The 12,740-nt window shown below is 39.8% G+C and overlaps 1 protein-coding gene across 4 annotated transcripts in view; it reads right to left on the bottom strand.

The window, feature by feature from the left end:
* LOC137125667 (septin-7-like) overlaps nucleotides 1–12,565 on the bottom strand; it is a 42,479-nt gene extending 29,914 nt beyond the window's left edge. Inside the window, exons 1-2 of one of the 4 annotated variants that reach the window (XM_067501491.1) lie at nucleotides 12,257–12,565; nucleotides 8,802–8,901 (exon numbers count right to left, since the gene is read on the bottom strand). In XM_067501491.1, coding sequence (XP_067357592.1) covers nucleotides 8,802–8,901; nucleotides 12,257–12,295 — 139 coding nt within the window. In that variant the 5' untranslated portion in view covers nucleotides 12,296–12,565. Of the gene's footprint in view, nucleotides 1–8,801; nucleotides 8,902–9,475; nucleotides 9,512–12,256 lie in introns of those variants that run through there. The other 3 variants (XM_067501492.1, XM_067501493.1, XM_067501494.1) reach the window with 3 other exon arrangements.
* Nucleotides 12,566–12,740: the final 175 nt, after the last annotated feature.

Genomic DNA, 12,740 nt, shown 5'->3' with positions numbered 1-12,740 from the left:
CGAAAGCTGATTTCTCCAAGTATCCTAATTATTTAAGTGCATGTACTGTAAATGCAGCCACATTCTGAAAGTTAAAACTAGACAATGATTGGAATGATTAATTGGATATTACAATATTTTTCTGGAATCTGGTTTGTTCAATGATGCTTGGGGCAGTAACACAATGCAGAGCCAATATGTCATTGAAGATTCTCATTCATCCAGGTTTGGTTATCATAAGATTTATTCGTGTCAATTGGACTTCATTCTTCTTGGTTAGAAACATTTCGCTACCTATCCAAGCAGCTTCTTCATTCTGAATAAAGTGGCTAGGGAACCCAGTTATATGCTCCAGAGCAGGTCTTTGTTCAACCTTGGCCTGAATAGGCTCGTTAGGGTGGGAGGTAAGAACAGGCTGGAGTCATCAAGATGTAATCATTATGACCCTAACCCCCTAAGATGGAGGTCGTTAGGTGTGGCCCCCTTTGTGGGTGTATGAAGTGGTGAAAGGGCGGCATGAGAAACGGGAGACATGTTGTGCCTAAGGCCTCCTCCTCTTTTGAGAGAAGGAGGATATAACTGGGTTCCCTAGCCACTTTATTCTGACTGTAGAAGCTTTTTGGATAAGTAGCTAAATGTTTCTAACCAAGAAGTTTTAGGTTCAGTTGACATTATTCAAGCTTCCGAGTATGTACCAATATTCTGAAAGTTACAAAAAACTCGACCATGAGAAACAGGAAAATAACAAATAGTATAAAATAATAAATAGTCAGAGTGGGCTTCCCATTGGATTCCTCACATACCTCCTCTCTCTCAGCCCTGAGGCAGCAGCTGGCCCCCTCACATCCCGACAGGCCTACTAACTGGAACCCAACAAATGAACACACACACACACAGCAGACATTTGAGGACTGAACTGGAAAGTATGAAACTAAGCATCTGGGGAAGACTCAGGGCTAAGAGAGAGGATGTGAGTGAAGTTGTGAGGGAAGTTTTGATTGCTGAACATCAGATTGTTAGAAAGACAATTCCCTATTGTTGCGGCTAAATGGTACTGGCTGCCATGAGGGTAGAGGTCAGGGCTTTGGCTTGGATAAGAATCTGCATGTCCAACAAAGTTTATAAAAGAGTCAGACTCCTAAACTGTGTTGGCACCCAGTTTTTCAGCACTGTTCCACATGGGCTGGCTACTGGAGCCTTGGAAGGACACAACCCACTTTTTTTTTTGTTTCTTTTAAATTAAAGAGTGAGGGTTCCATTGCGATCCACCGAGCTGGAGACTTAATCTGACAGAATTAGCACGTGCTGGGTCACGGCGTACATGTGCATCTCAAAATAGAGATGCGGAGAATAAAAGAAGAATGAGAAAGGAGAAAGACAGACTTGCCGCCAGTGGGTTAACGGAGCATGCATGAACATGCATGTCACCCAACCCCATCCATACACATGTACATACTGACAGCAGCCTCTGCTGACTGTTGTGCCCAGAGGTGATGAGGCATCTTTTTAAGTAAGTTAGTAAACAGGCTGCTCTCCAGCAATGACGAAGCCTGTCCAGCTCTAACATCTTAATTCATACTTGAGCGACCTCAGATTTAGGACAGAGATCAGGCTGGAAAATACTGAACTTGAGATTATGACATCATTCTGTAAATTTTATTTGGCCTGTTTAGAAAACAGAAAGTTGGGTAGCAAAGTGTATTTTTTTGGTCACAAGACATTTCTCAGGATCTGTTCAATGATGAAAACAATAATGAAAATGTCCACAGTGTGAAATAGTGTCATAAAACTAAATGTTAATTTTAGAAATATATGTATTATATATTAACCTGTCATATGTAAAACAGCTTACTCCCCCAACCACCAGTTTTCTTCTGCTTTTTTGGCTGGAAAGCCCATAAGTCCATTTTTTTGGGTTGCTTGTTTTAGGCTTTTCTTGGAGCATTTCATAGGGGATCATGAGACATTTCCAAGCCAGATAAGACATACAATATAAATAAGCTTATAAATTGTGATTAATTTATAGTTTATCCTGGAGTATCTGAGTTCACATTTAAATGTGATGTCAACAAGTCACTCTAAAGATGGGACTTTCAAATTATAAATAATTTAAAAAGACAACACAGAAAGAATTTACAGACTTTACAGTAGAGCAGGGCTTATAGGGATGTCCAAATACCAGCATCAGGTATCAGGTCCAACTCTGCCCTTGTGTACTCAGAAACTCAGTACTCATACTTGGAAAGCATTTTTACCAATCCCAACAACATAATTGAAGTGTCTAAAGATTGGAGGTGACAACAAATGGACAAAAAAAGTAAAGCTGAGTGCAAGCTCTGCTCTGCTGAACTCGTAAGATATTTATGAAAATTTATGACTGACATTAGCAAAATCTGGGAGAGCTCTACATTACCAAAGCTTTACCTGAAGTTTGCTTTGTTTTACAAAATTATTTTATCTCCACATTCATCTGTAGACTCTACGGTCTGTGTTTTTTGCTACTCTTCATTCAGAATCTCACCCCAAATCATTCTTTTGTTGTTTATTTCAGCGAAAGTTGCTCCATTTTAAAAATGCTGGTCACCGCCATATTTGTCTTTTCTTGTGGGATTGGCAGTTTTGTCTACTTTAGAACTTCCAGTCATCAGGTGTGTACTCCTTCCAGACTGTCAGACACAAGAAATCTGTGACAGATGGTGGAAAGCATGTTCAAGGGTAAACTGTCCAGTCTTTGGAATTCTTAGTTTGTCTTCAGGTGTGTCACCACTTTGACTTGTCCAAGCAAATAAAGCCCAGATGTTCGTAATAATAATAAAGAACACCATACCAGTTAGCCAGTATAGAGTACAAGGGCTCTGGAAGTGTGCTTCTTGGAATTATATGCCAAATAATTCTCTTTACCTGAGTCAAACTTGAAATTGAACTGCTTCTTGAGACAAATGTGATGTAGTGTGACCATTTTCTTACTATGCAGTATAACTTGAAAGGTTATATGAGCAGCTCAACATATTGAAATACTTGGAGGGAACAACTGGTAACATGCTTTGCTAAAATCACATATTTCTGCAAACACAAACCACAAGCCTTGAACTTTAAAAATCATATGTCAAGTGCAGGGCTCTGATTAGCAGCACATGGGAGCGAGAAATGGGCATGTGCCACTTGAGAGAACAGAAATTCTAAATGAGGAATTAAAGTCTGCCACAATTCGCCACAAGGCAGTAAGTTTCTACTGCGGCTGGAGTGAATGAGAACTCTACCAGCTTTTATTGTCAAGTTACCAACCACAATTTGTCCATTTCTTTGTTACACATTACTCTGTTTTTTAGAATAGTGACTAGTTGTGTAAAGCTGATATTCTTCATCTGAGCTTTTATCAAAAGAGATTCATTACACGGATGGGAAAATTAGTTTTATTACAAACAGGTCAGCAAAAAACAGAGAATGTGTGTGCTTGGTGTTTAATATGGTTAAGCCAGCACATTACTCACTCTCTTCTGCAAAGTCAGTAGGCAAGGCGGTCAATCCTAAGCCTGTCAGACTGACTTATCGGGACACACACACACACACACACACACACACACACACACACACACACACACATGCACGCACGCACACACACGGTTGACAAGCTTAGAGGTGCACAACCACAACAGGATAGACAGCACGTCAGGCAGGCAGTATTTCAATCACATGCAGATCAGTGTGACACATAAACAAATACTGACCTAGTATGCAGATACTCTTACAACTGTAAGAGTCGAGGTCATGCTGCGCACTATTGGTTACTTTATCGACAGGCCTTTAGTAGTGAATGAATGCCTGGTTGGCTCCAACTAGATTAAAGATCTAGTGAGGAATGTTTGATGAAATGACCAGTCAGTTTACTTGTCTAGTTGATGTATAGTTTGTTAGTTCTCAGTGCAGACAGTCCTGTTTGGCCTGTACAAGGATAAAATGAGTGCATAGAGTCTGCCTCACTTGAGAGTACAACATATTAAATTGTGTATTTGTCATAATTAATCAAAAAATAATTAAGTGAATAAAAGCTGAATTTCAATCTAAATCAGGAGATATATGTACTGGAACTGGTGAGTTTATCCCTTAGTGCTATAGATACATTTTGGTCAAAAGTGTTTGCTTGTTAGTTCCAGTATACTGGTATCGGCATTAACATCATTGACAGTCCAATGATAACCAATGGCCGAGTGTGGGCTTGAGGTATTACAGACCTTACAGACCTAACAGACCTTCTATCAGCTCAACACTAATGCAGTGATCCACATGCAACTCCCAGAGGACAAAACTTTGGGGCCTTCTTTTAAAGTTCCTTTAAGAATGCAAAGACAGTAGACAGAGGTTGTTAAGTACTGGCCTTGAAACAGATGAAGCAGCACGAAGCAGACACTGCTTCCCCTTTCCCCTCAGCTTCCTTCAGTTCTGATGTGACTCTCAGCTCTGTTCGGCTCTCTGCACTGGCGCTAGATCTTGCTAATCTTTCCAGGAGTTCCTATTCAGTCTGCCAGCTGGACAAAAGAGCAGGAAGCAGCTTTTTTTCTCTCTCAGGGAGAAGAGGATTGAGAGGGAAACTACAGAGAGTTGGACAGATAGAAAGAAGAAAAGGAAAGAAAATAAAAGAAAAATGGAGGAGCAATTTTTGATGGTGTTCTTTGTCGGGGAGTGATCAGCTGAAAGCATAACAAGAAGAGCTGCTTCCTGTTGAGACCAGGCATGCCACACTGGCATGACAAGCACCTATACATGTACAGTGTGGTCACATTACACCATTGAGACTTCTGCTGCAATGAGTTTAATATATAAACCCAAAAATGACACCACTGTGTACCACATCAGCGCAACCAGTGATGGAGTAGCTGTTGTTCATCATTTGTGCTGACAGGCTACTGTGGGAATTTAATATTTTCTTCTGGAAAAAGGATTTTCTTGGTCAGCTTTTGCCAAAATGTGATGCTGTGTCGGCTACAACAAAAGTGTTAATTTTGAGATCCAATTCACTGTAGACCTACTGTGGAGAACTGCTGGTTTTATTCAGCTTTCATCAGATTTTTGTTATTAGTTCAGCTTTACTCATTAATAGTACAGTGAAATATTCAATCAGTTGTTTGATAAGATTGGTGATAAGAATGTGTCACACACGTCACACAAAATGAGGATCATTTTGGCGGTGCATAAAAATTACACTCGGTGCATTTATATGAACTAAATCATACAGGTACTATACTGTAATGTGTAAGGTCCAGTCTGCTTTTTTGGGAAAGCTGATTTCTTAACTGTCATGTAAATGGGAAAGCTGGTTTCCAAAACCCGGGTAGGGGATTAGGGAACCTTGATTTCCCCAGGTAGATTTCTGTCGGACAACGCAGATTGTTTTTTTGCCATGTATACGTGTAACCAGTTTTCTAATACTGAACATGTGCGTAACAAAAGGCTGCAGACAGGAACAAACAGCTTTCTGAATAAGGGAGAGTTTCTTAACAACGCAACATCGTCCATCTAAAGTTCAACAGAGGATTTAACTAACACAAAGTGCCCTTGAGGAGTCTAAATAAGTCGCTATCCCACTGTTTTTAAACCCAGACACTGCTCAGTTGTGCTGTGGTTCAACTGTGTGTGTCTCTCCTCTCTCTTTACCTTCTCTCACCCTTTGCTGTCAGTCTGCTGCGACACAAACACAGGCCAAAAAAGAAAGAAGTCACAAAGCGGTATTTCTGTCACTTTACAGTTAAAAACAGAGACAATTTTAAGATGGAGGATAAATCACTACTCTACACATCATTACTCTACTGCTGCATGTTTCCTAAGAGCATGTTAAAGTAGTCATTGTTTTCACATTCATTCTAAAATGATAATAAAATAACTTTCTATTTATCTCATGATACAGTACGTAGCTCATCCAGGCCTAATTCCTTTCTTATTGTTGAATTCATGATGGGTCTATGAAGAATTTTCAGCAATGTTTGTCAAGTGTCTGTCTCACAGGGACACAACAGATAAGCTTCTATCTAAATCACTCCAGCTGTCTAAATAGCTGGAGTAGTTTGTATTCCAGAAGATGGATGACCTACACTACCTGCATTTAGTATAGCTAAACAGAAAACTAAACATGCTGTTGTTAAGGTTTTGTTACAGTTACAATCTCCTGTGTAAACACAGAGTAAGAGATAAGTAAAATTATTTATATAGTTTATTTTGAAAGCTTTGGGTGATCATCTCGTTTTCCCTTTTATGTATTTTTGTCACATATTTCTGTTTTCTGTTCTGTCCACACACAGCACAGTGGAGACTATAGCACCTTCATTCTTAGATGCATATTTTAATGCTACAAAAATGTCTTCCTCCAAATGCGCAGTTGAATTTAAAGGAGCTAGATCACCTGCAGGCATCAGCAGAATCTTCTCAGTTTCCACCATCTGTCTGTTTTAAAAGTACAATGGAGCAACACTACGGATCTGAGCTGAAGCCAGCTTTCACAATTCACTCAACAGAAACATACAGTAGTTCTAAAACCAATATTTAGCTTTTTGTACTGTCTACAGTAGACTGCAAACGAATAAACCACATTGTAAATAAGCTGTGTATCCTAGCAAGCTTATCGGCTGTCTTGTTTGATATAAATAATCAGTAGAAACACATTAAAAATTCTGCTTTAGTCTTTTTAGAGAACAATGTTGTACAGAGGTGTTTCACACTGTCTACATCTCGTCCATGGTGGAAATCTCATGTAGTCATTTAATGTGTTTTTAACTAAACAAACACTAGTTTTAGCACCTAAATGCAGCTGAGCTTTCAGAATCCACTTAGTAGTGGGATGAACAAACACCAGCTGAAAGCCTTCCATTTTATCCTTCTGTGTTGAGTCGTGAATTTTCTAAGCTCTTCACATTTGTCATGTGGGAAATTTGTATCAGTTGGGGTATTTGAGGCAGGGAGCCAAAAATGCTGGGGAACGGACAGAAGGGCTCACGTCTGAGAAAGCCTAAAAGAGAATCCAATTGATTATGGTTCTCTGGTTCCCTCCCTTCCCATCATTCCCATCTGCTACTCTTCTATGGTGGCCATGTACTAAACAGGAAGCTAAAACCCCAGGTTGCCAAAATAAAGGTTGAATGCCTTTGTGTGTCTTTATTCTTTCAATAAACTGATCGAAGTCACCTTAAGTTACACAGAGCTAGATGTGTAACCGTTTAACACATTAAAATTTTTTACCTCCACAGGGTAATTTTTTTTGCTGAGGCAAGGTGAACACAGAAATACATATAGAAAGAAATTTCTCCCAAAAATGATTTCTGCTTGCCTCAAATTAACTTAAGCTGAAATTTGTAATGTATGTTTATGAGAGCGAGGACTGTGTGTGTTGTCCCACAACCATCACTTTGGCTTGTTTCCTGCTTTGTAGCACAAAGCGGCACAAAACTCTGGCGCATGCCTCACAATTTTTTCAACTAGTACATGGCTAATTGTTGAAGATTGGCTTACTGTCAGACAACCAACCTTCAAAAAAACACTACTAACAAACAAACATGTTATAATTTAGCCTATCATCAGTTTAAGTCAGAAAATTAGTTAGATCTGATTTGCCGACAACAGTGACGTACACTGGCAACCTGTCCAAGCTTTACCCTGTCTCTTGCCCAAATACAGCTGGGAGAGGCTCAAGCTCCCCCTTGACACTGAAAAGCATAAGTGGTTACAGTTCATGGGTGGATGGAAGTTGATGACAGTAAAGCCTGTTTCACATGAACTCTGGACAATGTCAGAAAAAAACTTCCCGGACTTGTGTTACATTTCACACATAGTGTGAGTAAGAAGCATTCTCACGGGAGAAACTCCCCACGCACAGGAGGCACTGCATGGACTACAATGGCAATAGAGTTATTGAAACGCCTGTTTTAAATCCACAGCAGCATGGTGCATGCACAAGCCTATACACATAATACAGACATTGTACTAAGAGGCTCGAAGGATAAAGTCTGGTGTTTTTTCTGAGCAGTTTCCACTTTGGTTGATGTAAATTTACATGTATCATTTAAATCTGACTATATGTGCAAGCGAGAGATATAACAGCAGAGGGGCTCATAACCTTTTGGAGAGAAGGAGAGAAGTGTTACATGTGTGGGAATCATTGGAATTATAGGCCATACTCAAATCCTGCACTGAAATCTGGGCCCTTCTTAACAAGCAAATACCATGGAGAAATGTTTGACAGCTGAATAGCTCTGCAGGACCTAAATTGCACAATCCATATCTGCTCATTACAGGGCCCTTTTACACAGAGCATGGTTCAATATGTCATTATAACACAGCTGTATTCCTTTTTTATGCATTACTGTGTCTGTCACATGCACAAAGCCAAACCATGGTTCCTGTCCACTCCCTTTCTCTGTGATGCTGTTAACCAAGTATATTCACACTTCCTTCACACACTTGACATCCTGCATCTCACTTTCCAAATCAAATCATCTAAATCACACAGATGCGTCACTCTGCACCCTGGGGCAACAGGGAGGAAACTCCCCTGGGAAACTGTGGGAAGGCAGCTTTTCTAAGAAATATTTTCACATACACACATTATTAGTCAGTGAACAACACTGTAGATGTTGTAAAACCAACAGAGCTCTGCAGAAGCTGCTTTTTCAACTTGTCAGCAGCTGACTGAACTGAACGCCACACATGGTTACCTTCTTTCAACCTGCCCTGATTACCCATATACACCAAACACGTTCAGACACAGATATAAGGGCATATGTGCATACATAGGGTTGGCTATACACACACACACACACACACTTTTCCTTACTTACCTACGACCATTAATGTAAACTCAAAACCTCTTTTGACGGACTTCCGATACACCTGGTTCGGGAGATTGGCAAAGCCCACAAAGCCCTCCAGGTTCCGCTGCTGAGTGAAAACACACAGGGACACACGGTTACTCCAGGAATAACACTGCATCAACAGTCAAATTTAAATATAGGGTTTTAACATGAAACATTGACCTCCATTATCATGATGCACCTATGGTGAAAGATGAGCTTACAAAGATGAATGTAAACACACACAGACCTACAGCTACTATGGTGTTTTTCTAATTTATACATGTATATACAAACAGCAGAAGAAGACTAGCACACAGACATGATGTGTGCACAAAGTGACTGCAATTAGCTTGTGTGTCCGACAGCACTAGAGGCCCTTTGAAGTGAAGTGCAGCTGTGATAAATACAAGAGGGGAAAAGGCTGTTTTAAAGGAAAGAGAGGTGAGCAGAGGCAGACTCACACACAGAAAAAATAAACTTTCCAAAGAGAGGATGGAAAGAATGAAATGAACATCATCAATGCCAAAGTTTATCTATCAAGTCAACTAAAACACAAGAGCAACTGAACCCAATAAATGAAGCAAATCAATTCCTCTAAACATAGACAAAAGCTAAGTCTATGAACACACACAAACAAAATACAAATACATGCCCCCTACATGCTGAATAGGGTCCACCATGTCCCTTGTGTAGGACAGGTCGTGTTGAAGGCAGTCTATCAGTCCAGGCTTTTCTCTAGCTGCTGTGTTTTGCACTGAGGTATCTCTGTCTACCTTCCTCCCTTCACCTCTCCACCCTCTTTCTATCTCCCAGCCTGATGTCATAAAGCCCCCACCCTTTCCTCCATTCACTGGAAACTGTCCTGCACGCTACATGAGGCAAACACAATTGATCACTGGGCTCTCAGGCTCTGTCATGCATGGCATGAGAGGTTTGATGATAGAAGGGGTCTGAAACGTTAACCTCTAGCTGAAGTTCAGAGCCATGTGAAGGCATGGAATGAGCTTATCTATGACTGAAAATGGCTAGTGAAGGTTGTAAAACATAAAAACCAGAATTATAAGAGATCTAAAACAACAAAGAACAAAATAATTTTTCATTCAATCATTTTTATAATGCATTAGCCATTTAGGTATTTTAGGAAGCATTAAACTGATGAATAACCATAAATTGTTATGAATATTTTATAACCACTAAAGATTTTATAGACTAGGAGATAACTTTACTAGTTAAAGTTAAATAACAACAATTAAATTTTGAAAAACCGTTAAATATCATTTTAGGATGTTAGGACTGTGTTACTGTAACTGTCAGCTAAAGTCATATCAAAATGTGGAAGCTACTGAGTCACCAATACTGATATTTCGTAAATGTCTATTACCAGCTTAACTCTGCATTCTACTCTATATTTCAATGGATTTATGGACACGCACATTGTGGGATACAATAAATAAACTTATTCACTTCATCAATACTCTGTGATGAATACAGCTCATCCGCAGATGCAACTACTCTGAACAAGCCTGAAGCACTTTCCACCATTTCCATGTTTGATCCACCCACATACAAGTTTTGTGTGTGCATATGTTACATAAGGAGCTGCCTCTGGTGCACTGTCACTTAACTATAGGGAATAAAATTATTAGTGCAGGCTGCTAATGAATAGCTACAAGATGCTCGGAGAGTGTGTTTAAGTGAGGCTCAATAAGGGGAATGTGAATCAATAGCGCACTACATGAGTAAAAGTTTGTGAGTTTGTGTGCATTTACATATAGCATGCATGTTCAGAACATGCAAATGAAAAACCCTTTATTTACAGGTATCCTTTGACGATAGCACATAAAGGGGCCATTAAGCCTTGAATTATCACATAATAATCTTCACATTTCAAATGAATAATGACTGAATCTAGCGCTCCATAGCAACTGTCTCTTACGCAATGTATTATGATTAATGCTTTCTTTTTCATAAGAATGTGGTGAAAAACAGGCAGAGACTTAAAAAGGGAAGTCATGGAGGATGAGAGAAATGGAGGTTGGTCAGTCCATGCCATTCTTGTTAACCCCTCCCCCCTCCCACCCACTGGTGATAGTAGCTGCCTGGTTCACTGACATCATCTGCATTGCCAAGTCCACCCCCCTAATGTATTAAGCAGCTGATGCTGGGACCCTCTCATTGCTTCCATCAGTTGTTTATAAAACGCCATTTGTTCCAAAATTAATGTTTACCCTGTAATAAATATTGCCTCCGGTAACAAAGCAGACAGATAACAGAAGCTATCTGAAAACAGTGTCTGTGTAATTTTTCTTGTGTCCAACTGTGCCTACATTATCTTATTCAGGAAAGATGCAAATACAATGTAAGCTTTGTTGAGTTATTATAAGTAATCACAGCAAGCCAAATGTGATCCACCAAAAGGTTGCATCTTTTTAAGTGCAGTTGTATGGACAACCACACCAAACTCCATTCAATAATCTAACAACGTTGTAAAAACTTCATATTTGCTAAAAGCGCAAACATAAACGTTTTAAAGAACTGGGTTTAATATGACAAGTAGTGAGTGGTCCAGGCACTACTGCTGGATATAAACAGCAATCCACCAAGGGATGTTGAAAGTTACTGAATTCCTATTATAAAAATGAATATTTTTGGTGATCTTAACTGAGAGATTTCCTAATGGAATATCGCATTCGATATCCGCAACTCCAACCAATGAAACAGAGGCTGGCTAGAAGCATTATTTATAATCATCGCATATGTCCATTTGTACAGGCAGATGTGAAACACGAATAAACAAGAATTAACCACGACCCATCTCACTTTCTTTGCTATGAGCTAAACGTGAGACGGGACCGCGCACCCCTGATACGTGCTGCTCTGTGTGACGTTTAGGGACCCTCAAGCCTTAGCCATGCAACATACGACATTATAGTGTTCTCTTTGTAAGTTAGGCCTAAACTGTAATTTAAACCAATACAGTGAAGAAGATGCATCATTAATTGTAATTAAGATGAAAATTGTGTTATTTAGCCATCCACAAACTTGCTTTATCGCAATAACGCAAGACAAACGTTACAACCGAGGGAGGTGTGATACAGTTTTAAAACGATGCTTTTTACTGAAGATTTTATCAGCAAATAAAATACAATAAATCGTGCCGAAATTGTCAGAAGATTGTATCGGTTTGTCAGAAGGTGTGAGCGATGCTTTTTTTCAGATTATTGTGTTTGCAGGTACACAAATTAACCTAGAACGAGCAAAAATCGTAAAGAAGCTTGGTGGCCAGTTATCTCCGTACATAAATGTTCGGTTACATCAGGGACGAAAACCCACGGATGTATATGTTGTTTCAAAAGACAATTTAACTAGGCAAACTTTAAAAACAACAGTAGTGTGTCAGCTCTTGCACACTGGTCTATTCTGAAGATAAGTGGACTTACAGCGATGCTGGGAACCGCAGTCTCTGGTCGTTCAATCATTGTCCTGCGCTGTCACCACCCAGGCGGCGGACAGTCACCGAGGCATAAACTGAGAAACGTCCACAAGAAAGACTGCGCAGAGGCCAACACGCTGCTTTTCACTCTACAAATACGTCGTTTGGTAGAAACAAAGCCAAGGAAGGTGTGTCTGAAAATGAATGAACGGGGATAAATTACATATGGCCACTAAGGAACAGCACCAGCAGATGGTACGTTAGTTAGCACAGAGAGGAAAAATGCTCCAATTGCAGTTTTACTCTCGAGGCAAAATACACCGATTTCATACAACGATACTTCCGCTTGAGAGTTTCAGAATAAGACGGAATGTACGCCAAGAGTTTTTGTTTTGTGCCGCCTATTGTCTGACAAAAAGGTGCGCTACAACCAAAACAAAATGAGGATTTCTGTATTTTAAGACAATTAACACACTATGTTTGACTTTGGT

This window comes from Channa argus, chromosome 4 (genome assembly GCF_033026475.1).
Source record: "Channa argus isolate prfri chromosome 4, Channa argus male v1.0, whole genome shotgun sequence".
Lineage (NCBI taxonomy): Eukaryota > Metazoa > Chordata > Actinopteri > Anabantiformes > Channidae > Channa > Channa argus.
This window is presented reverse-complemented; position numbering and strand designations above follow the sequence as displayed.